The sequence below is a fragment of the Pyxicephalus adspersus genome, chromosome Z, assembly GCF_032062135.1.
Source record: "Pyxicephalus adspersus chromosome Z, UCB_Pads_2.0, whole genome shotgun sequence".
Taxonomy (NCBI): Eukaryota; Metazoa; Chordata; class Amphibia; order Anura; family Pyxicephalidae; genus Pyxicephalus; species Pyxicephalus adspersus.
Window position 1 is genome coordinate 7,284,450 of NC_092871.1, and position 25,933 is coordinate 7,310,382.

The 25,933-nt window shown below is 38.5% G+C and overlaps 2 protein-coding genes and 2 non-coding genes across 5 annotated transcripts in view; 3 read left to right on the forward strand and 1 right to left on the reverse strand.

Annotated features, from left to right (window-relative positions):
• The window catches only part of SRPX2 (sushi repeat containing protein X-linked 2), a 26,457-nt gene extending 19,696 nt beyond the window's left edge, over positions 1 to 6,761 (forward strand). For both annotated transcript variants that reach the window (XM_072430506.1, XM_072430505.1), the window contains 5 exons: positions 852 to 973; positions 1,071 to 1,250; positions 2,701 to 2,834; positions 4,997 to 5,118; positions 6,481 to 6,761. In XM_072430506.1, the coding sequence (XP_072286607.1) occupies positions 852 to 973; positions 1,071 to 1,250; positions 2,701 to 2,834; positions 4,997 to 5,118; positions 6,481 to 6,661 (739 nt within the window). In that variant the 3' untranslated portion in view covers positions 6,662 to 6,761. The remainder of the gene's footprint in view (positions 1 to 851; positions 974 to 1,070; positions 1,251 to 2,700; positions 2,835 to 4,996; positions 5,119 to 6,480) is intronic.
• A 1,512-nt stretch (positions 6,762 to 8,273) lies between these two features.
• On the forward strand, positions 8,274 to 8,346 carry TRNAA-AGC (transfer RNA alanine (anticodon AGC)). Its single transcript has one exon. It is a non-coding gene; the product is annotated as a tRNA-Ala (tRNA).
• A 553-nt stretch (positions 8,347 to 8,899) lies between these two features.
• Positions 8,900 to 8,972, forward strand: TRNAA-AGC (transfer RNA alanine (anticodon AGC)). Its single transcript has one exon. It is a non-coding gene; the product is annotated as a tRNA-Ala (tRNA).
• Positions 8,973 to 12,347: 3,375 nt separating this feature from the next.
• SYTL4 (synaptotagmin like 4) overlaps positions 12,348 to 25,933 on the reverse strand; it is a gene marked incomplete at its 5' end in the record, with an annotated part of 31,678 nt that continues 18,092 nt past the window's right edge. The window contains 12 exon segments of the mRNA XM_072430076.1: positions 12,348 to 13,012; positions 13,874 to 14,082; positions 14,531 to 14,630; positions 15,057 to 15,159; positions 15,842 to 16,003; positions 17,934 to 18,036; positions 18,412 to 18,590; positions 19,473 to 19,559; positions 20,294 to 20,397; positions 20,998 to 21,088; positions 21,530 to 21,644; positions 24,683 to 24,799. Of these exon segments, the coding sequence (XP_072286177.1) occupies positions 12,873 to 13,012; positions 13,874 to 14,082; positions 14,531 to 14,630; positions 15,057 to 15,159; positions 15,842 to 16,003; positions 17,934 to 18,036; positions 18,412 to 18,590; positions 19,473 to 19,559; positions 20,294 to 20,397; positions 20,998 to 21,088; positions 21,530 to 21,644; positions 24,683 to 24,799 (1,510 nt within the window). The 3' untranslated portion in view covers positions 12,348 to 12,872.

Sequence of the window (25,933 nt, forward strand, 5' to 3'; positions counted from 1 at the left end):
TCTCTGGAATGGTCTTCCTCGTACTATTCGGCTTGCTCCTACTTTCTGCTCATTTAAAAGAGCGCTCAAAACCCATTTATTCAAACTTGCCTACCCGTCTTCTTCTGTTGTTGGAAACCGTCACTACTTCCCACCACTACATATCTCCCATCCTATTGTGTGTGAAATTCCCCCACTTACTAGATTGTAAGCTCTTTGGGGCAGGGTCCTCTCCTCCTGTATCACTGTCTGTATTAGTCTGTCATTTTAAACCCCTATTTAATGTACAGCGCTGCGTAATATGTTGGTGCTATAAAAATACTGTGTATTATTATTAATAATAATAATAATAATAATAATGATAATAATATAACATATTGCAAAACATCACAGTGTACGGTGTCCTGTGCGGTGCGTTGTGCTCTCATAACGGAACAAATGCTCTGCAGCCTATTTACCCAAAATGCAATGCATTAAAATGAAATGAACTCACATGCTAGGAGGAAAGCATTTAGGGCATCATTTGTGTTCCATTTTGAGCTGTCAGGGCTTATAGGCAATTTGGAGTATTGTAGTTTGCAGCTGTTTTGTAAGCCCATGCGTGTTTAAGGATTGACATGTTTTGCATTTGTTTTATTTTTATTATATATATATATATATATATATATATATATATATATAATGTCATTGTGTTTTTGCACCCTAAAACTGTGGATTTAATAGATGGTTGTGTTAATATTGTGTGCAGAGACATTCTTTAATTTTACGGGTTTTCTGCTTTCGTATTTTGTCATGTGCACCTTAGCATGCATACAAAAAAATGTAAATATGGCACCAGCTGCAAAAGGATTCATGTTACTGTATAATTTCAGAGTCCTTCGGCGAGGCCCAGAACCTGGCTCTGACTTTCCAGAAGGGGAGCACATTATCCGCTACACTGCTTATGATCGGGCGTACAACCGGGCAAGCTGCAAATTTGTAATAAAAGTGCAAGGTAGAATTCAGCCATAGTAATGGAGGACAATGGGCAGTTATCTAGTTCTGGTACAGTAATAGTGCAAAATGGACTCAACTATTTTTTTGTTCTGCAGTGAAGAGATGCCCCGTTCTTGCTCCTCCACTACATGGCCACATTACCTGTAGCAGTGCGGGAAATAATTATGGAGCGACCTGCGAGTATCACTGTGAGGGAAGCCATGAACGCCAAGGTCCAGCGCTAAGAGTGTGCCAGTTCAGTGGGCAGTGGGCCGGAACACCAGCTACATGTACCCGTAAGTATACAAACAGATTATAGTGCACCCCAAGTGTCTTGTGCAGTGCCACCAATGTTGTGCTCAGGGTTAACAAATCCACTTTCAAAAGGTGTTCTGTATACATGGCCTAAAAATGCTTCATTCCAATGATATCTGTTTTAAAAGCACACCAAAAATAACAGTAAAATGTGGAAGTATAACAGTTTTGCTACCCTAACATAAATTTTTAGGAAAAGTTCACACTGGCCAGGAGGTTGCCGTGCATTTACTGCTTCCTCGTGCCCAGGAACCTCTGTGGACACGCTTCATGCAGCTTCTCCCGTTGGTGGACCCATAGAGAATGAATGGGGGCTGCAGCACTGATCACTGCTGGCAGCTGTAAAATGAGCAGACATTGGTTCTTTAAGAATCAGCACTGCCAAGCAAATATTTGACATAGTGCCTGCTATGGGAGCCACATGGGTTTACTCGGTCTGAACCTGCCTTTAGGGCCCATTTAGATCTATAAATAAATTAATGATTGTTTATTCATTATTTTATGTAAATGTATTCATTAAGGCAGCCCATTCACAATGAAACAGATTTAGTGCTTTCATGGTCAGCAAAGGAATTTTCATCCAACATAATGTGGCCCATAAACCTCTGAGGACATAGCATGTGCATATATGATCATATATACCATGTATTGTATAAAGTAGCATAGGAGGCTGCAGCATTTGCATTTTCACCTAGACTAATGTGAACCGAATGCTGGGTAAGAATGTAGACAGTGAATATTAAAATTGAGGTGCTTTAATTCCAACCTGTACAACACTGCACATCATATTTGAAGGGCTCTACCAGCTGTCCACCTAATCCCTCATGGGGCCATGGTAATGGCATAAACAATGCAGATTCTGTTTTGTGCCATTATCACAGTCTTATGGGGGATTAGCGGCACAGTTTATTGAGCAGTTCAGATAAGATGCGGTTAGAACATTTTTTTTGAAGGTGCACTTATTGGTTTTAATAATTGTTCTTTTTAAATCTGTTGTATGGCATGCAGGATTGGCACAAGCTGTGCATTCTATAAAACTGTAAAGTTTTTATGACCCATAAAGTAACACGCAAAGTAATATTTTGGTGCCAGATCAATAGAGTAATCACCTTGCCCTAGTAGATCGGAAATGGAAACTATTTAGACTTTGCTTGTTGGCATATAGTGAACACAAGGAGTTTATTGACACATCCATGAACAGTTGACCTAACTAGCTGTCAAAAAAGTAACAAACATTGCACACAGACCCCAAATATGTGAGTTGGCCGAGGGATTTTTTTACCCTTCATTAGGGGTGTAAGGAAAAAAAAGTGGGGGGTTGTTTTCAGGTTGCCACACATGTGTAAATATTGGTGCACTTACATCCAGCTTTTGATAACTGTAGACAGCTATACTATGTCTGCAAAATGTACAATATATCCTTTTGTTTAGCCATGCAGATCAACGTCAATCTGAATTCAGCTGGCGCATTTTTGGATCAGTTCTTTGAGAAGCAGCGACTGTTGATAATCTCCGCTCCAAGCTCCTCTGACCGATACTACAGACTCCAGAGCACTGCTCTTCAGGTAGGTAGACTATATGCATGCTGAAAAACATTTATTGAATATTGTGTAATGATTAGTGCTGGTCAAATATCTCACTATTCTATTCGACAGCTATTCGATCGATTAGTGAGATATTGTTCGGGTGCTCGAAAGCCGAATTTGAACACCATTGAAGTCAATAGTGGGAGAATTCGGGTTATTTTTAGGGACTATTAAGGGCTGCAAGAGCAATCAGATTGCTCTTGCAGCCCTATACTAGTTCTATGTGGTCTTGGATAGAGTTTCTCTATCTAAGAACACAGAGCACTAGATGTGATGAATGGGGAAACTTGTCCCCATTCAGCCTCTAGTGCCCGGGGATCGCCTGCAGTCACAGCCTTGGCTGCAATCATTATTATTAATCATTGATTAGCTCAGTGTGTTGAAAAGTGTGTTACAGAGTAAAGGTGCGTACACACTTCCAATTTTTATCGTTCCAATCGAACGACGAACGATCGATTGGGCAAAAAATAGTTCGTAAAAAAGTAACCAACGACGCCGACGAACGAGGAAACTCGTTGGAAACGAACGACCGGAACGGCGGATCGGATTGGACGACGATCGTTGAACATCGGTCATGTGTACGGTCGTTCGTTGATCGTCCATGTTCAGAGCATGCGTAATGAACGAACGTTCGTTCACTTTCCTGTCGTGCACATAGTTCCTCTATCGCTCAAACGATCGTATCTATTGTGTGTACAATATCTACGAACGATCGTGTCGTTATCTCTATGTGCAGGATCGGTGCTATACGATCGTTCGTAGATATCGTGCAGGATCGTTCGTCATTCGTTTTCCAACGATAATAATTGGAAGTGTGTACGTAGCTTAAGAGATATCATGTCATTGTAGGATAACCTGAAAAAAAAATAGTTAAATAAACACAAACACTCAATAAATTAATTTAACATTATTTTTTAAGACATCTTTTTACATTTTTTTTATCCAAATGTTTGCTATCAAATCTCATTTATTTCCGGGTCGGGTCTATCTGAATTCGAACAGCCATATTCGGGTCGAATATAAGGACAACCCGAATTCGAACACCAACACTAGTAGTGATATATGGAAGAAATAACAGGCAATATTTTCTTTATAGTCTTTGGTAATGGTTTTAAAATCACTGCTACTGATCTGCAAAGTGCGAGGATAAATACCAGAGCCCTACAAGAGGTACATGGATTCCTGAGACCATGGCCGGTGATGAACATTTGTAGCATTATAAAGTTGTTGGTGCAATCAGTGGTGGATTGGTAGCTGTGATTTGTATTGATACAGACTTGGACTCAAAAAATAAAGATTTGTTCTGCTTTAGGTAGCCCTGGGTTATTGGTGTTAAGCAGCTCACTAACTATCCTGTCTTGAATGCTTCTAAAAAAATTGGTGGTCATTCTGTGCTTACAGCCTGGGTTATATTGCACATATGTGTGCAGTATTTTAGGACTGATGATTCATTGTTTGCCATTTGGAAGGAACCAGCCGGATTTAAAATTTGCAGCAGATCTATTCATGTGTACCAGACCTGAGGCACTACTTTCTCTGTCTTCTAGTCTCTCTTAGTTGATGTAATTACTCACTGTTGTGTACTACTCGCTGTTCTCCTTGCTTGGGAGAAAACTGTACCTGAGGATCTTCAGTGCAGAAATATCCCTGCCTTTGCATTATTAATAAGTGTGCTTCTTCCACCTCTTTGGCTGTTTCACATTTATTCCCCAGTTAGAAATAAAATCACCACAAATCAGGGGTACAACAATTAGGAAGTAAAACCCTTCCCTCTTCTTTCACTTATTGCAGAACAAGCCATGGTATGTTAACTGAGATCATCAATGCTTGGAACTAGTCCATTGTTCTCTCCGTTAATTTTGAGCACAGAGTTCAACTCTTCTTCAATTCATGCTACAGTTGAGAAATCACCAGTATACCAGTAGCCTTGATTAATTTATTGGTCTCATAAAAACCATAAGCACATTTTTTTATTTTATCCTTTGACTAATTAGCATTGTACATTTTTTGTACCTTGGCCTAAAAACCCAATAACACGTAGCAGAAGATGTTCCACATCTGAGAAGACATCAAACAGCTTTGTCAGCCAAAGAACTGAGACATTACTAACTTTCTGATGTCATCTCTTTTCCTAATCCTAGAGTGCGAGCTGTGGCCTGGATCAGAGACATGTCGTAGTGGTGGAACTGGTGGGAGAAGAGCCAAGGGAGGTGGGACGGGTCCGATCTCAACAACTCTCCATGGATCTCATTGAACAATTAAGGTATCTTCATCTCTATTCTGAAGCTCTTTTCTATATATTTATATAAAGGGCACTTTATTTGCATTAAAACATATGTATTTTCCACATACTTACATGCAAAAGTATTAACTTCTATTTACACTGTAGACAGAGTTGTCTGTTGCAGCCACTTTAATTGACACGCAATGTACTGCAGTGCATTAAATTGTGGAGTACTTCATATAGTACTTGCATGGTTTAGCATTGCAAGGGTACAGATATGGTTCATGGTAGGTGAATTGGTAAACCCAGAAATTCCATTAAAGTTATTGTAGACAACCTTCATTGTAAAAGGAACATACATACAGTAGATCAACCAAGAGCAAAACCACCAGCTTTATATTGTGAAGGTCCTCCTTGTGTTGCCAAAACATCTCTGACTCATTGTGGTATGGATCCTGATTTATTAAAGCTCTCCAAGACTGGGGAGGATATACTTTCATCAGTGAAGCTGGGTGATCCAGAAAACCTGGAATGGATCTGGTCCATGATTCAAACATTCGCTAGAAAATAGTAAATGACTTTGAAGAAATCTATTCCAGGTTCGCTGGATCACCCAGCTTTTCTGATGAAAGTGTATCCTCTCCAGCCTTGCAGAGCTTTAATAAATCAGGCCTAAGACCTTTGAATGTGTCCTGTGGTATCTGGACCTCTAGAGGATACACTGCCTCTACCGGTCTGTCGTCTTCTCAAGAATATACGGCTACCATCTCCTCCCCAGGTTAACAAGCACACACCTGGCCATCCACATGATCTAATTGAAGACCTGATTTGTCAGACCAGGCCACCATCCTTCATTGTTCTGTGGTCCATTCCTGATGCTTACTTGCCTATTGTAGGGCTTTCAGTGGTGGACAGAAGTAAACATGGCTGTTCTGACAACTTCCTCTTTTGACCAAGCAATTGGTAGCATTGGATAAGACTTTCTAGCCACCCTACCTCCTCACATGCACCTTTGGTACCAATGACCCTTCATAAGTTGACTTTCTTTGGGCCACCTTTGATAGGTACTAACCATTGCATACTAGGTCACCCCACAAGGCTGCCATTTTGAAGATGTTTGACCCAGTTGCCTTCCCAACTTAGCATTGCCATAATTGCTCAATTTCTTTTACTTTTTCCTGCTTCTAACATATCAATTTCAAGAGCTGACTATTCACATGTTACCTAATATATTCCCCTCCTTGACAGTTGCCATTGTATCCAGATAGTTAATGGTATTTTCTCCACCTCTTACTGGTTTAAATATTTGGGTATAGGTATTTTCAGCAATTTCTGGATCTTTGTACACCCAGATTGTCAGTTCAATCCTTTTCCTAAAATCCTATTTATTTTTTTATACAGGCAGGCTCTGCGTATCACAAAGTCCTATTTTAACGTGGTCCTGCTAGACAAGTATGGCGTGGATCGGGAACGCTTCCGGCAGCCAACAACATCGGATGAGCTCTTCACTTTCATTGATACCTATTTATTAAGCTCTCAGGAGATGGCACAGGTGGAGGCCAACAGAGAACACTGTGAATAATGGACTGGATTTAACTGAGAGAGCAACTCAAAAAGAATAGATTTTTTTACTTGTTATTAGAAAAAGAGTATTTATTAAAAAAAACCCTGTTTGAACAATACTTGTTTTGTGGTGCAGAGATTTTGTTAGCCCTGAAGACATACAATGGGTGTCCTGGTAAGAAGGTGAGATACAAGTTTAGTAAGCAAAATATAAATGAATTGGTTAATTACAAGAAAAATGTTTTTATTGGGTATTGAGGTTTGCACATTTATGTTTGCTTTACTGATGATATCCAATAGCCAGAACCTTTTTTTGTGTGGATAATACCTGGGTACATATATTGTAGACAGGCACTGCATGTTTTTCTTCATCATACACTTTAAAGCTAAAGTCCAGGCAAATATCAAAATACACAGATGAAATGCATTTAAAGGTGCACTCTGGGGAAAAAAATTACCCTTGCAGTGGGGCTCCTCCATGCTACTCATTGCTTAAATGGTCAGTTTTTGTAGTGTGCCATTTCAAAGCTGTTTTACTCACCTTATCCCTTGCTTCTACAGACTTGCTTCTGTTTGTGTGACCACAAAGCCAAAGAACTTCCATAATCTGTTAGTCATAGGCCCCCGATAACATTGTGTTCATGCAGGACTATCATTGTGAATGGGCATGCTGAGGGCCAGCTAACTATCTGGAGTGTTGGTAGGAAGAGGTGAGCAACAGATGCTACTGGAGCAAGGAATAGAGACAAAAACAAACAATTAACCAATGCAATCAGGGAAATCAATTGCAGTGATAGCTTTTAGTTTACTCCAAAGTTCAGCTTTAAGGCAAGAGGTTTATCTGCCAAAGGATTTGCATCTTTGTCTATTCAGTTATGAGATTTACACAGCTCTCCCATATGGCACAACCCTGTTGGGCAGGGCGAGATGCATAACTTTTTTCTGTTGCAGGAAAATTACACTTACAGATCTTGGCCTTCTTCCAGCCCATGACTAGACAGTATAACGAGAAGCAGAAGACTGATTAGCTCATCTATGTTCCCCTATACTCCTATCAGCATGCTCCCAGCACTGGTTGCTTTCTTGTGCCCCTCTTTCCTCCCCCCGTCTGAACTCAAAAATCATGATCTCAAGTAAAATCTGAGATTTTGTAAATGCTTGCATTTACAACATATTTTGGAGGAAAAATAATGTTCAGTTTTGTTGGTTGGCAAGGTACGTGAGTACAACCATTATTTGCACACAGCAGGCAGGCACTACTGGGTGTGTTTGGGCTCCAGCCGCCATGTACCTAATGGGATGTAAACTTGGCTGCCCAGATAAATTAGGCATAAGCTGTTCTTTTCTATAGAGTGAGGCCAGGAGGTGCTGTGTTTCATGTTTGAAAATAACAGCATGTTGATAGATAGCTGATCTTATCTACTCGGGATGATGAATATTTTTATGGGGGTAAAAAAATCTGTATATAACTTAAAGCAGAAATATTGCCATTGTCTGCATGCATACACTGTGGTGTGATGGCATTTCCTGGGGCCACTGGGACTAAATGAACTCATGTGTACATGCATGGGAGCTACGTCATCCCAGCCCAGTAGGTGTCCCACTTCAGATGACTGAGAGCCAACCATGCAGGGGAATTAGCTCAAATGGTAGAGCGCTCGCTTAGCATGCGAGAGGTAGCGGGATCGATGCCCGCATTCTCCAAACTCTTTTGAATGCTCAAAAAACTGTTCAAGGTTTTAATTAGGGGGAGCACAAGATGGTGTAACTGGGAGGAACAAGCAGTAGGGAAAACATATTAAATAATAAAGTGCAGTTTTTGTTGCAAAGCCTTCCAATTTCCACCTTCATTTACCCTCAACTAAAGTGGAGATTATTTTAGTAAAGTCCTCTTACAGTGGTAATTTCCCTAAAATTGGATGGATAAATGTACTCTCACATTACATGTACTTCTGCTTTCTGCTAGCCTAAGGTGACCTATCCCACACGCCCCAAAATTAATTCTCACCTCAACTGCAAAGCCATGACCTTCCTCAATATTGAGATTGTTTGAGAGCCAGCTTTATTAAAGTCCATCTTCTAAATTTAAAATAAAGAAAGTATGCGTCTCTTGAAGGGTAGGGTGAATTAACTTAGGAGCGGAAAAAATAAGAGCACAATTTTTGAAAGTGCATTTGTCCATTTTTAGGACATTACCCTGGCCAAGGATTTGACCAGTAGGAGTCCCACTTCTGACCCAACGTAAACAAAGCATGCAGGGGAATTAGCTCAAATGGTAGAGCGCTCGCTTAGCATGCGAGAGGTAGCGGGATCGATGCCCGCATTCTCCAAAATTTTTTAAATGCCCAAAAAGCTGTTCAGTGCATATACAATATTCATATATATTCAAGATTCTAAGTGGGCGAGTAAAAGAAGGTGGGACTTGGAGGATCAAGTAAGAGTGAAAGGGGTTACATAGTAAAGTGCAGTTTTTGTTGTCTTCCAATTTACACCTTTATTTACTCCTCACATAAAATTTTTAACAGTTGATTATTTGGAAAATGCAGGTAACAATCTTACTTTACACATGCTAAGTGAGCACTCTTTGAGCTAATGCCACTACTTACTGATTTGCTTAGTAAGTCGAAAGTAAGGAATTTACTGGTCAAGTCCTTTTACAAGGGCAATTTTCTTTATAGACAAGCGCACTTTTAGCTAACAGGCACTTATGCTTTCTGCTAGCCCCGTCTTACAACCAAAGCCATGACCAGCCTCAATATTGAGATGTTTGGGTGACAGCTAACTTAGGACCGGGAAACTAGGCAGAAAGGGTAAGAACATGGTAAGTAATAGGGCATTTTCCTTTTTTAGGGCATTACCACGTATAAGAATATGACCACTATTCAATTTACACCTTTTCATACCCCTCGATTCGATTTTAAACAGGTATAGGACCTTCCTGATGTCAATTGTTAAATTTTTGTATTTAGTAAGACTATCCTGTCCACTGGTGACAACACTGTGGTGTGAAAAAAAAAAGAACGCTGTCACTCAAGAAAGCATATAAAACTGGCTTATCAAAAGATTAACTGTTACAGGGGGTTTGGAAAAACAAAAAACTGCTGTGTTACTTCTAGTGGCAAGTAGCTTAATTTTGATTCCCTCACAGTTAAACTTTAAGAGGGGCGATGCTGAACATACCAGAATGTTATGGCTTGGAAACAACGCCAGGTTTTGTTTGAGCTTTCTTTACAGCTGGGGCTTGGGATTGCCCTGTCTGGCTCATCGTCATTCGGTAAACCTGAACTAGAAGTTTCCATGAGTAATCCTTGGCATCTGTACACATGTTTCTCCTATGATATATCTGATTCTTTTTCCAGGGGGTAGGAAATATGTTTTGCAGACTGCAAATGGAAAATAGATGAGCAATGTGCATGTACTTACAAGGAGGGACAAAGACCAAGGAATTGCTCATATTTACAGATCCTGCTGGCACAAGTCCAGTTACTAGAGCCGAGATATCAATGTAAGCCAGGCTGTGGCAGGAATATGATAGAGCAGCGTTTCCTAACCTTTATAACATGGGGGAACCCTTGCTATAACTTTCAGATCCTAACAAACCCTTGCAATATTTACTATATCCACAGTATATTAGTGTGCTGGCCCTTTGGAAGAATGTCACCCTACAGATAGCCAAAAAGATAATTATTGTCAGTTAAATGAACCTGAAATGACTCATTAATAAAGAAACCCCTAAAAACCTAGGGAGGAACCCTGTGGTAGAAAGAAGAATTCATTTTGGACCAGGCCACTGGCATTTCATGATGTCAGCCACAGAATACAGGACCCACTAATAACATAGGGGGTTGTAGGAGGAAACATTGCACGCAATGGGGGACATAGCAAACCCATAGATGTTGGATGGCAGTGGTGGTCATAGCTCTGCAAGAATGGGAAGCTTTCAATTACTATTTTTAGATAAGTTACAAATTTTTAGCAAATTTCAAAGCAGAACTCCAATTACAGCAATATCCGTCTGTAAGCAAACAATTCCTCTGGTGATGGGTATTTGATTTGAGGATGGACTCCCAGTTCCTAAATGTTAATGCTTTACATAGATAATTAGCGGTGAATGTAGCCAACAGGGGGTTGCTGGGTAGAACTGACTTGGGGCCCTCCGACGAACTGATTTAAAGCACCTGTTGGCTGGGGATGGTCCGGGGCTCTTGTGGGATGGTGCACTTTATAACCGGATATAACCGGATGCCAGATATGGGATCCTTAGGCTACACTGGTGTAGCCTCTACTCTTGACCAACCACAGAACATCACATATTCTCTGAATTGTCAAACTGACACAATCAGATTCCTTGCTATTTTTGCAATCTGATCAGTTTTCACTTGGTCTCAAAATCTGGCATACATTTGTATGATTATCTTTCAATCACAGTGGTGGGGACCTTTCAATCACGTAGTGGGGATGGGGTGATCCACAGGGTAGATAAGAGCTCCTAGTAAATTTTGCCTGATTGTTCATAATCATTACTTTATTTTTTATTTATACCAACATGTCCGATTTTGGGACCTATAAATAGGTATGATGTGACTTGTTGGCTTTTGAATTCAGAGCTGATCATGTTATGGGATCGGTGAGCATAACAGAATTGAAAATCCACTTGTGCATAATAAGACTGAGTAAGCAGATCTTCAATTCTATGTAGAAGGTCTGATAGCAAAGGCACTTTGCTATTGGATTTGGTAGCCCATTTTCCTGAAGCAAGTGTTACTTTCACAGGCTGTATATAGCACCAAGTTTATATTCTCTTGCTTTCTATAAGCTATTCTATTCTATTTACCCCCTATCTTTGTCCTCTTGGTGTCCCACCCATCCTGCGCCAACCCTTACTGTTCATATAGATAGCAGGAAACACTTTGCTGCCCCTTTACACACACAGCGCTAAGCAATCAGGAACCATGCTTATCTAACCTCACCATGTGGCTGCACAAACTGCCTACTGCATGGCTGTATCTGATTTAAAACCTACAGTAATCCGTCAAAGGACAATGATCACTTTTACAAACATACTACTGTTCGGATATGCAGAATCATTCTTCTAAGCTGCAGTCATAACCACAAACTGGGCAATGTCTAATAACCACAAAAATGTTATTGTGTCCTCACATGTTTTCTTTGAGGTTAGCAGAAAATGCTTAATGTACTGAATTGACAAAACATGAGCAGTGCATTTGCATGACGTTATGACTAAAATAACTCTCCCCCTTTTCCAAAGAAGAAAAAAAAAGCAAAAACAGTGCAAATAGCCTTAGGTCATTGTAAAGATTGTGTGCAATGGAGATGAAGTTAATACTGCAAGAGTTAGCAGCTGAGCAGGAGCCATTTTTTTAAACCAGAAATGAGCTTTAAAGACATTATCCAAACGTGGCCCCAAACTTCCTCCTCTAGATCACACACCTTCATTATTTTTTCTTTTACCTTTATTATTCCCTGTGACAATAAAGAAACAAGAAAAAAACATGTTTCCTCTACTTATAATAAGGTATTGGCCTGCAGCTTTGCAATACCAAGGTGAACTAGGCACGGGGAAAATTTCGGACTGGGTTAACAAATTTCTTGTACATTCATTTAATGATAAAACAGCCCGATCGAATATCAATGAGTTATTTAGATCATACAACCAAAAAAATAAAATGACAATTCAGCAACAATTTTTAACCCGTATTTAACCACCATATATTTATTGCTGGTTTCTGAAGTAGAACAGACAGTTACACGAGATAAGTGGGCACAAACAGACATCCAAATGTGTACTCGGAATTTACAGCACATTATATAATTGTCTTAAATATATATTTGTGAATGTATTCTTCTAAAAGTTCATATGGATGATATGAAACGTCCGTACATGTTTCCTACAACACTTTGTAGCGTTACGCCATGCCGAATCATGAAACATCCGAAAGCTAAAAATTGCTAATGTTAGTTACTAAGCTCCTGTACAGGAAGTGTCCATAAAGCAGATCCAGTTGAGTGGAAAATACATCACCACTTTCAAGAAAATTGGTGCCAATATACTTTAAAACCTCATATAACAAGGAAAATAAATAATCAAAATGTACAATGTTTATTGGCCAACTAAAATACTATATACTTTTTTTTTCCTGCATTATTATACAGTTAATTCGAAGCAAGTGGGCATCTGATCCAGAATCTGCCCCCAATAAAGGAGAGAATTACTTTGACCTGGCCATACTGGGCCGGAGCTGCAGGGTTCCTTCAGCCCAGGAGCCGGGATACTGCCTCATCTTTTTCCAAAGGCTTAGCTCTTCACCGGAAGAGTCCATCCAGTCAACTGGCTGTCCATTGAATAAGCCTAAAAATGACAATGAAACTTGATGAAAATTGGGAAACTCCAGCCAGAAAACTAAAAATTTTTATTTTTTCATTATGTTAGCCTTTATGATTAAAGAGCACCTAGTATTAGTTATACTTTCCATTAGGTAATACAGTGTTTCTCAACCTTTCTAACATGGGGGAATCCTTGGAAAAACTTACAGGTCTTCAGGGAACCCCTTCTATAATTGATATATCCACAACTCACAGTACATTAGCTTGGTGGTCAGTGGAAAGAATGTCACCCTGACAGATAGCCAAAAATATTATTGGTGTCCGTGTAACCTGCTCTGAGAGGTACAATTTGTTCCTTGCTCAAAGAACCCCTAGCAACCTTTGGTGGAACCCTGGCCGAGAAACACTGGATGCGAATTTCTTTAGCCATGCAGAAAATTGAGGACATCATACAAGCCTATATATATTGAAGCAGAGTGCATGAGTAGGATGGGGCTTTTATATATGGCTCAGTAAAGCTTTAGGGCTGGTGAGCAGAAAGGAGTATGGTTGCTTGCCAGTCCCATAGCAGCACTGACATCGGATTGTACATCATCTCTGACTAGGCGAAATGACTGAATGTTACACCTTAGGGTTTTGAAAACTTTAGTTTGATTTTCTTATATAACTTTTTAGTAAACAAATTCTTACATATTTCTATTTTATATTAACAAATTGTGCATTGAAGACCATTCAGTCACTGTACTGCTATACCGTAAATAGAACATAAAAAAGAACACACACAAATGAGATTCCCCTCCCTTTCCAACATTTACACCTTTGAGTCTCCCCAGTCATCAAGTCCAAGCAAAAACTGCTGCACAGTAAGACTAAGGTTCCCACTCACCAGTTCCAGGACCCAGCCTCACTCCACCCAGGAAATCATTGCTGGACAGTGGTTCCCGATCCCATACAGTCAATTCTAAGCATGTATTCTGAAGATCATCTGGCTTGACACCATTATAGACAAACGTGTGATTGTAGTGAGGGTTCAGGGTCTTCTTGAATACTGGTGTCTTCCTCTTGGTGTTCCGGTTTTTTATTGGTAGTAAATATCTGCAATAGTGCCAGAAATGTTTCAATTCAAATCAAAAGTGAACGGAAATTAGATTTTTTAGGACAGTTGACCTTGGCTGTAGGCCTTATTGTAGCTAGATACATCATTTCATAATTCTATAGTAATAATATTGATTGAAACATATATTGTTGTAGGTCACCCAGATACATCTGTTTTGGAAATGTTGCTCTTTTGCAGATCCAACACTTTCCCACACTTTCAGAATAGTGGGTCTTCCCTTTATCGCCATGGATCTGCCCATTTACCTCTAGATCACTACGGTATCATGCACATGGAGCTTTGCAAGAAAGCAAAGTAGTGGCAAACTGGCCACCACACAAGTGAGAATAATCCTACCATGTATTGCAGTTCTGAATTTTTTTAAGCCCCTACCCACAAACACATTAGGGTCATTAAATGCAGAAGCCAATGGTTATCATTTCTCACCCCTTTACAAAGCTGTCGGATGTTCCGCCTGTTTTAACTGCGGTCAAGTTTTTGGCTTCTTTAATCCAGACATGAAGTTCACCTGCTTCATCAGTCTTACCTTGATGAAAAATATTAAAGATAATGTTCAGTTTTGTACATTTGTAACGTTTAATTTCTCACTACAATAAAAGCAATACATAGTTAAACAATAGTACAAAGCCACATGTATGACACATAGGTTGGCTACAGTTCCAAAGGTATTTTCTTATAGCCAAAGACATTACACTGTGGGAGTTGATTGGACAATAGGGTTGGTTATCCATGTTCGACCTCCACATTCCCTTATTATTAGCATGGTCTGATTGATTCCCAATGCTACATCTCTCTTTCCCAGTCTAAGAGCTACTGTGTGACAATTCAACAAAATAATACTGCATTAGATTATATTTTTTTCTTTGAACTCCACTTCAAATACCATTTTTAGGCTGAGCAATCACTCCAAAACAGCAAACAATTTAATTATTGGAGTAAAACATTGACTCACTTTTTCTTCTCTCACTTCCAGTCGTAGACTTAGATGGTGGGATGTACTTTAAGGACACAATTAGTTCCCCTTTGTAGTTGGGTACACCAGCGTCTGAATTGCCCTATATTTAAAAAATAAATAAAAAAACACAAATTATAAAATGAATATCTGCTGTGTACAGATGCCATCAGCTTAACATGAAGCAAAGCTTCCAATAACATTGACGTTTTTAGTGGGTCACTTCCAGCTTGCTTTTTGTTTTTTTGCTACGCATATCTCCCACTTCCACAACACATAACAGTCGCATTCAGTGACTGCTCAGTAATTTATGTGTCTGTGTTGGAGACAGAAATAAAAGGTGGAGCACTGGAATAGGTCAGCAATAAATACGAGGAAATAAACTCATTAGTCATAGTTTAGTGTGGTGAAATATTTTTTGAGCTTGTACACAAGGGTGGGGATTGTCTTTACATGCGAGTCCAAAACTTTCCACCTCCCTGTTTGGTCCAGAGTTTACAAATAAAATTCTCCAGTGTGACAGTAAAACTGAAACAATCAAAGAAAGAGTTTTCACTCATACTCGTAAATAGGTCTGAATTAATAAGACTGGAGAAGATAGGCCATCTTGGGAGAACCCAGGTGACCTAGCAAACTTGGAATGGATCTGGTCCAGTACTGAAATATTTGCCAACTAAGAGCAAGTGATTTTTAAGAAATCCATTCTAGATTTGATGGGTCACCCAGTTTCTCCCATGAGTGGGAGTTTCTAGTCCGTAAACCAGGCCCAATGTGTGAAAAGTCACCTTTCCATGCAGAGGAAGACACTCGTCCACCATACTGTCAAAATTCCAGGAGTCAAGCGGTAGGTTCACCTCCCCTAGAAACGTGTTCCTTCCAAATCGGTCATGGTGCCAGACGGACAGCTGTAAAGTTCTCATGAGTAGGACTGACTCTGGGACAATGTACTAGAGATACATAAAGAAAGCAAAACCATGTTTAGTTTTCCTCTACTGCACTACAAAACACCGTCCCCTCTGCTCATTTCCATAAGGTAGAGCTGTTCTGCAATTAAGAAGAGAGATTTGTGCATGGCGGAAACTGGGACTTCTGCCTAGCATAGTCATTTCCTATTTTTCTGTACTTGCAGGATTAAAACAAAAAACATAAGTAAGTAACAGTAAAAAAGTAAGTGCATTACCATGTGCTCTTCTTCCACAAAGTTAAGTCAATGAAAATATTAAAATATCTTGAAAATGTAAATTTGTTTAGTTGGTTTATTCCAGCAGCCAAAATCACAATTGCTAGATTTTAGCAGGGCCTCCTGAAAAAATATATATGGCCCTTTTTATAAAATAGGAGTTTTAGTTTATAGTTACACAAAAATTTCCTAACTTACATAAATATTTGAAAAAATCATCTCCTGATTTACGTGAATATTGGTAAATGCTTTCTTCTTAGACAAATATTTACAAAAATCTTCCTCTAACTTTTAAATATTTTTTTTAGTTGTTTGCATTCCTTTAAATTATAGTTCAATATTCCATTTCTGGCTCCTGTACCTATATATAGGACAGCCCAGGAGCATCAAATCTGAGGTAATGGTTTTAGATGGTAGATGATTGTCTTGGTATCACCAGCTGTTCACAGTGCCATTGGATAATAATAAATCTCGTTTTGTAAAAACATTTTAAAGTTTATTTGGAAAAATAAAAAAAGGATATAAAATCAAAAAGGTTCGGAGAACTCCTTCCGTCGTATAATTTTGAATAGACTGGTGACGTCACTATTGCACAAAGATCCAGGAAAGAAGGATTTCTCCCAACCCTTAGGATTTTATATAATTTAGCTTTCAAATTCTGAATGAAAATAGACATTTAAAACATTTTTAATAAACTAGACTTTATACCTTTGGATGAAACTGCAAACAACTTTTGATACCAAGACTCACCTATAGTGTTGGTCGAATATCTCACTATTCGATTTGACAGCTATTCGATCGAATAGGGGGATATTGTTTGTCAATTTCGAACACCATTAAAATCAATAGGGGAACATTCTGGTTATTTTTCAGGACTATGTAGAACTTCAAGAGCAATCAGGGGAGCGGAGCTTATTGCTCTTCCAGCCCTAGCGTAACTATAGTATGTGTTCTTGGATAGAGATTCTCTATCCAAGAACACAAGAGTCCCACGGGATCCCCGGGTACTAGAGGCTAAATGGGGACGAGTCTCTCCATTTATTCACCTCTAGTGCTCTGTGATTGGCTGGGGTATAGGAAAATCCTGATGACATCTTAGCTGTAAAAAAATAAAAGTTAGTTACACAAATCACACACATTCAATAAATTACTTTAACATCAAAGCCTCTTTTTTTTAAATTATTTTTTTTTTTTTTACACACAAATTTGCAAAGTGGAATCCCGTGTTTTTCGGGTCAGGTCTATCCGAATTCGAACAGCCATATTCGGGTCGAATATAAGGACATCCCGAATTCGAACACCAACACTACTGACCTACAAGTAACTATTTTTTACCATGTTGACTGAGCGCTTTGGTTTCTATATTTGAAATGACAGAATACTTTGTATTCATTGTAAAACTGGTCAAAACACACACAAAAACATTTTTTCTTATTTTTCTTAAAATGTACTTTTATCCATTGATCCCATAAAAAATAATAATTAAAAAAACACTGTTGCCAGCCAAAAGCAATGTTTGCTCCCAAAAATAACATATTTAATTGTTCACCTAAGTAGAAGACAAACGTCTTACCAAATGAACAAGCCTATAGAGAAAATGTTAAAGACCCATAACTTGTTTAAAGCCAAGAGAGCTGAAATGGATAGATAAAATATGAATATACATTATTTTTCAAACACCAATCCATTCTATTCACCTGTAACGTTTCACCATACAGCGGGTTCACGGTGTTCCGTTTAATTGTCGTCTTACGTTTTCCTTGGCGAGACTTGTCAGGCAGAAGGTAAGACTTTACATATCTGAAAGAATGGATCACAGAGGTATAGCTCAACTTTACCTGAACAATTAGCATTTTATAATATGTTTATCCTGTAAAATAAATACTTTGTACATAGAAGCATGAACGTGAACCAGTTGTTTTTGCTTCTGTCTTACGGCCATTGACAAGGTTGATAGACTCCAAGCTCCTTGGGGCCGACATGCAGGGTTGGGACACAAATTAATGAATCACACATTTCTTAACTGCCAATAACCCCATATATGAAGGTGTTTACGCAATCCCTTTTTATAACATTGACTGAAAAATATATCTCAACACACAAAAAACACTAAAAAAAATCTAAAAAACAAATAAAAATATCTTGGTATGATAAGAAAATAATAAGATGCATTACGGGTTTGAGCGTCTCTTCACGTCATCCCCGTAGGCCAGGTTGCGGCACTCCTTTACAACAATGCTGAGGATCTGCGTCCTTCCATCATATTTCAGAGAGAACATGATTTCTCCGGTTACTATCACATTCCCAAAGTCTCCGGCCTCACTGTAAATACTCATCATACTCCCCAATGTGCTCTGTAGGAAGGAAACAGACATAAAAATCAAACCTTCAGCTATGTAATTAAAAGGTTTACTACCTATGCAGACTTCCTGACACCAAGGATGGATTATGTAAATAAAAGTGGTCTTGGATAATTACCACTTGTCCTGTCACAATGCATGGTGATTCAATTAAGGTGTTTGTGCTATGTGGATAAAATGCTGAGGTTCTTTCATACACTAGAAAAAACTGATAAAGCAGCGTGGAAGCTCAGATTCCCAACTACTAGATATACTAAATTTGACCTGGATGAATGAGAAGCTTCAAAGACAACACCAAACCTTATTTTCTTAGTTCTGCATCAAAAATTACAACCCTCAAGTTTTTTTGTCGTCTGTGTTTCAGCTGGAAAATGTTCATTTCACGTCTTGTCCTGGTTATTGGGGGTCAGAGGTACAGAAGATGATGGGACAGCAACAAAACTAATTTTTAGTAGAGAAGAAGTTTTTTGTATCACTGCAGCAGTCTGATGCCTTGACAAATGGGACAATTGCACTCCTGAAATACTTTTGCAACCCCTATTTATGTACAGCACTGTGTAATATATTGGCGCTATATAAATCCTGTTTATTAATAATAATAAAGTTTTTTGTGTTTATTTGGCATCACCAATGTTGTGAACTACACACTTGATTGTTTGTGAGGGATAGTATATGGAGGATTTAAGAGGGATAGTATATGGAGGATTTAAGTTTTATCACCATCAGAGTCTTTTGTCTGCATGACCCTAATCCCTCATTTCTGGTAATACCAGGATAAAATAATGACCTGTACTCCAAACTAAGCTACAAAATTCTGAATAAGCCATTCAAGGGACAACCATGCTTTGCAAGTTGGATAAAAAATGATGTTCTAACCGTGGATGCTCCACTGCGCAAGCTGCTTCTCGCTGTTGTAAGGCGATGGATTTCCACCAAATTATCAATATCTTCATCTTCTTCTTCCTATCAAGAACAAAAAACTGTTGTAATAAACTATACTTCAGTTGGTCAACAACGATTTTTGTCAGTAAATTTTTAAAGATTGTATTAGAAGGTAAAGTGGGAGTGAATATATTAGATCTTAATAAAACACATGACCTGATTTAAAGCGTAATGCCCACCACCCTCTGAAGTCTTTTTTTTTCCCAAAAGCCTAAATACATATCTTTACAGTTGTCTTTTGATTGAGTCTATTGAAGTCAGCCCAACTTTATTTTCATTTTCCAGTGGAGGCTGGAATTTGGGGAAGACAATTATCATGTACGGAAAAGCAAATACGTAGATACATACGCATATGAGACATAAGCACTTACTCACTGCACATGCATATGAGACATACGCACCACTCAGTTCAGTAGTGTAGTCCCATTGTACCATTTCCTCTCCAGCTAGGCTCAGGAGAAATAAATAGAATGACAGATTGTAACTCTATCTGAAAAGGACTGCAGGCATTAGACAGATAAAATATTCAGGGACAGTTCTGGAGGGTGAAGAGGTTAACGTGAACTTGGACTTTTTTTTTTATCAATGAGGGCATGACCCTTTAGGAAACCTAACTCCAAGGCTAAAAAACTAATTGTGGAATATGGCAAACTGAAATTTTCCTAGTCCTACTGTGCCTGGATGGATAATTGTTTCCCGACGCCTTTAGTGATTTATAACATGTTGAGAAATCACAGATCATTTACAATACAAACCATTTCTGCATTCAGACCAGGAACGGACTTGCTTCGATCCCCCATGGTACTTTCCCCTTGGACCTTCTGTTCGGGACGTAGGTCTATGGTGGACTTACTGTAATCTAAAATGTGAATTGAAAACAAGACATCATTAGATTTTAAAAGTTTTTAGATTTGCAGCTATGTGCAGTTATAAATTGAGAGTGATAAAATTGTGCTGTGTAAATCAGTAACAATAACAAAGATAACCATCCATTAAAAATATCCACAAAGACATCGATTGTAATATCAAATATCATCCATGATTTATATCAATATCATTATCGACAATATCAATCGTCAAGAATATTCCCATCAATATCTGCCATCATCAAAACCATCAGTATTATGAATCATTCTCACCAATATCATTCCCTATTAATATCATCCGCATCAATACAACGCTCCACTAATATCATCCATCATCCTCAAACATCAACTATCATGAATATTATCAACAATGAAAAGATCAGGTTATATGCATCATGTTCAGTTTTTATCTCTACATTTGCTTTTTCCTAGCATTTATTTTAGCAAATTGTATTCTTTTTCCCTGTAAAAAAGCTTTCTTGCTGGGGTTCACCTAAACTTTTGATTTTCTCCATCAATCGCCACATATATATTGTTATCAGCCAGTCAACTGCATTTATTTTTAGTACAGAAGATTTAATTAGGTTTTGAACCTGATGGCTTCAAGAGTCTGCGAGGATTCTTCTTAAATAATGTATCGCTCTCGTCTGCAGAGCCTGCACTCCGATTCCCAATGCGCGATTCCTACATTACAATTAAGAATATGTAAATCCTTTAATATTCAGCTACCTACCAAATTAAATACCAAAACTTCCAATCATTTTCATTTACCATCCAAATATGTGAAAATCTCATCAAATACATATAAAAGAAAATAAGTAGGAAACAGTTTAAAATTAATTTCTTAGTAATCTAGTAACAGGTTTACATTTCACTTATTTTTCAGCATTCTTCCTAAAGCAATAACCAACAAACAAAATAAAGTTCTATTAAAATGGACATTTGGATAAGATACAGGGAGAAGTCTCCCAAATAGGGAAACGCACAGCAATAAAAAAAAAAAATCACAGCTGTTATATTCTTACCCAGTCTCTTGAAAAAATGTCTGGATTGTAAATTTAATTAGGAGGAAAATAGATTAGATTATTATACAGGTTGCATCACTAATATTATCTATAAGCTTACTCCTTCAGAATCAGATTGGTGAAATTCCCGCGTCCGGGTGGGAACAGTGAGTGTGTCCACCTTGGCACCACTTGGACCAAAGTTTTTCTTCCCTTCTCTCTCAATGGAATTCTTCCTGAGGGTAAAAAGAAGCGTGAGGGTGAAAAGATGTTAACTCTGATGTGTTAGGAAGATATAATACAGGAGGAGTGTCCAAACCATGGACAAGCAGCAAAGTACAATAGTTATAAGCATTCATTCATCTGTGTATCTATAGGCATTGAGAAGAAATTCATTTTCAAAGTGCACAACGCAGGTGCTGTTTTTTTGTGTTTGTTTCCTTCCTACATTTTATGAGGTTAGACCATTCAAATAAACACTAGAGCAGCGGTCGCCAACCAGTGGTCCGCAGAAAAATTTGGTCACACAGTACCGGACTCAGCTTGCAAAAAAGTAATTGTAGCCAAAAATCCATAAACTTTTTTCAAACAAGTAGAAACACACACTAAAACTGTGTAATACTTACATAGGCTTCAATTTTTTTGCAATATTAAACGAACTTTAATAATTTTGTTACAATTAAACAAGCTTTAAAGATTTTTTATGATTAAATAAGCATAAAATTTTGTAAGGTAATTTAATAGGTGCATTTCATATTAATAAAATTAAAGTTCCCTGATCATTATTTTACAAATGTATTTATCTTTTTTTATAAAAAATCATATTATTGGTCTGCGAGATTTAAAATTTTGAATTTAATGGTTCGTGAGGTCCGAAAGGTTGGCGACGGCTGCACTAGAGGTAAGATTTTGGTTTGATTCCACCATGGTTTTGACACAAAGTTCAGCCATTCGTGGTTTTGCAGAATTGTGAAAATGAAAGCGGGTGAACACAGAGCCCAATGTACCTTAACAATTGGTGCATGGCTGTGAAAAGTTGAAAATGTTCATGTTTGACTTATTAGATTAGTTTGTAGTGTTGGTCGAAAAGCTGAGTATTCAATTCGGCAGCTATTGGATCGAATAGCCCGATATTTTTCGGCTAATCGAACATTGAATTTGAACACCATTAAAGCCTATAGGGGGGGGGGGGGGAATTCAGGTTTTTTCGGGACTGTGTAGAACTGCAAAAGCAATCAGGCGAGCAGAGCTGTCAGAGATTCTCTATCCAAGAACACATAAGGAACAGCAGTTCATCTGCAGTTACAGCTAATTGGAAGCACTTCCGTGCCTCCTCCAATCAGCTGTGACCGCAAAGTTCCCACAGTCACCGGGCTGTACTTATCAATTATAGGTACAGCCCGGTGACTGTGGGAACTGAACTCAGATGAACTCTCAATAGAGAAACTCCATTGAGAGTTCATCTGCAGTTCCACTGCGATCCCCGGGCACTGGAGGTTAATTAACTCGAACACCAACACTATTAGTTTGATTGCCAAGCTGGCATGGTGCTCCAAACCTGAAACCTGGCAGATTCCCCTATCATTAGTAACCACACAGCAGGTGTTTCTAAGTTATTAGAAAACCTGACACAGAAGTCTTTGATTGGATTTTTGTGAATTATTAACTTTACATTTAAAGCAGCTAGAGAGATTGTGACTTGTTTTACAAAACTTTCACTGCTTGAAACAAATGTGTAAATGCTGTATTTTATTACAGCTTAAAGCAAACCTATGGCTAGAATATGGACATTCGAATATTTAGAAATTGGTACTTAATATATAAAGGTCTCAGGTATGACAGATTATCTATATGAAGTTCTTTATTAATGTAGATATTATTCAAAGGGTCAGCAATTGCAATAAATTCTCAGCCTGTGTTAACTATCAATTTGTAATTTACTAGGACTATTGTGAATGCTCCAGCACAACACTCTCCAAGGGCAGTCAAGACTATGCCAAGCTCATTCAACCTAGATATGAAGAGGATCAAATATATTCTATGTAGCAGAAGCAATTATGGAGATTTGGGATATAAACTTTTCATATAGATATGTAAGAGGTCCCTCTTGACATATTATTTGTCAATGTATGACTTTAATAAAGGAAAGTTATATGAATAGTCTGATACAGAGTACTGTTTTCTATGCACTGTTTTTTATGTTATTATATAAGAGTTTTTTCCTCATATGTTTCTTAGGCTGGGGTTATTTGACACTCTCCCAGTGGGTGAAAGAAAAATAGATACCTCTCATTTGTACATTCAAGGGTTAATGTATTCCCATCAAACAATAAATGACTTTTAAACAAAACCTCACTAACCTTTCTAGCTGCTGTCATAAGTTAGTGGTTCATTCTGAAAGAATACAACATAAAATATCTTTACCTTGTAATTTGGCAGCTTCTAATCTCTAATGGGAACACAAAGCAGGTGCACGGGAAGAAAAGACTAAAGCTACGTACACACTTCCAATTATTATCGTCGGAAAACGAACGACGAACGTTCCTGCACGATATATATGAACGATCGTATAGCACCGATACTGCACATAGAGGTAACGACACGATCGTTCGTAGATATTGTACACACAATAGATACGATCGTTTAAGCGATAGAGGAACTATGTGCATGACAGGAAAGTGAACGGACGTTCGTTCATCACGCATGCTCTGAACATGGACGATCAACGAACGACCGTACACACGAACGATGTTCAACGATCGTCGTCCAATCCGATCCGCCGGTCCGGTCGTTCGTTTCCAGCGACTTTCCTCGTTCGTCGGCGTCGTTGGTTACTTTTTTACGAACGATTTTTTGCCCAATCGATCGTTCGTCGTTCGATTGGAACGATAAAAATTGGAAGTGTGTACGCACCTTAAGTCTAGGAGCGTGGAGACTAGAAATATAGGGCTTCTGATATAAAGAGTGAGGATGAATTGAACCCCAGTATCTGCAGCTATAGAAGTCAGTGAGAACGTGTTTTAAAGTTTATTTACAGGTAGGGAAAAATATGCAAATATCTAAAAGTCTATGTCAGCCTACACCAGACAATTTATTTCTAATGCAGTACACCAATTCCTGAATCCTTTGCCGACACAAACTTTAGATGCTAATCTGGATGAACCTCGCCTCTACTGTTTAAAATCTGTATAAAAAACACACAGCCATTTGCATAGGGTTTCAGAGAACAGAATGTAAATGTTATGTAGAATGACCCTGTAGGTTAGATGGTCACCTTGACATGGTGGGCGTGCTCTTCATGGAGTCCATTTTGTAGCTGTTGAGACTCATTTGCTCAGTGGATTCTGTGTCACTCCTCTGATCTCTGAGGTCAGGAGAACCAGTGGCCTCTCTGCAATACAATTCAAGGAGATGAATTAAGCAACATGTTAAATAGACATTTTCTTGAAAGTGGCAACCAATCAAATCCCTCTTTCTGGATGTCTGGTCCTGTAAACCATTATAAACCTTTTAAACAGAGCAGTAAATGTTTGATATAAAAGAAAAAAACATTTTATAAGCATTACAAACAGTTCCTAAAGGAAGCCTGTGAAGTGTAGATCATTGTAGCCCTCTTCTAAGCTCTATTTGCCTGACTGCTATGCTGACTTCTGGTTTTATTGTCACAGCACTGGAACAGGTATGAAGATCAGAAGTTCTGTTTTTTTTTTTACCTTCATGCTTTTTCCAACATTCAAGGAACCAAAAACATATTTTTTTCTGCATTCTCTTAAAGAAAAGTGAACCACTTTAGCCTGTGCTGTTCTTTTCAAATTAAATAAAAATAAAAAAAATGTTCACATACGGTTTGATTTTAGCTGTAAATCTGATTGATCTGATATCTAAGGGTTTGGTTCGTCAAATAAGTCAGGACTGAATATGTGCAGAGCTGATATTGACCAGGACCATGGCCAGCAAGGCTACAAGAGGTGGCACATTCTAAACCACATACAATGTTCCAAACACCTAGAACCAGACTTATTAGCAGAATCGAAGGACAATTTGCTTCATTCTTTTAGATCTAGCAGAAAGCAGAGTGTTCAAGTTCCTTTTTAAGCCCTCAGGCCTGACATGTCCTCTGTGGCCAAGACAATGGAGGCAGTCGCTGGTGTAAGAGTAAGGTGATACAAGACCATTGGCTTAGAACTGCCTCTCACAACCATTTGACCCTAGAGGAACCCCTAAAAAAATTTTCAGGTCCTAGGAAATCCCTGCTAAATGAATTCATTGGGGTTTTGGTAAGAGGATAGTGGGACGAACGTTCATCTTACAGTGGTGGGCAGAATGCACCCGGCTGAAAAAAAAAAACATTGCTTTGGTATCATGCCAATGGCTCTGCCAAGTTGCATTGGAATCATAATTATGCATTTACCATCAGATGGGAGATCAGTCAGCCACAACTCAAGAAAGTCATAGCAACCTCTGGAAGGACCCTTGGGTTCTACAGAATTCTAGTTGAGAATAGTTAGTCTAGAACAGATTGCTA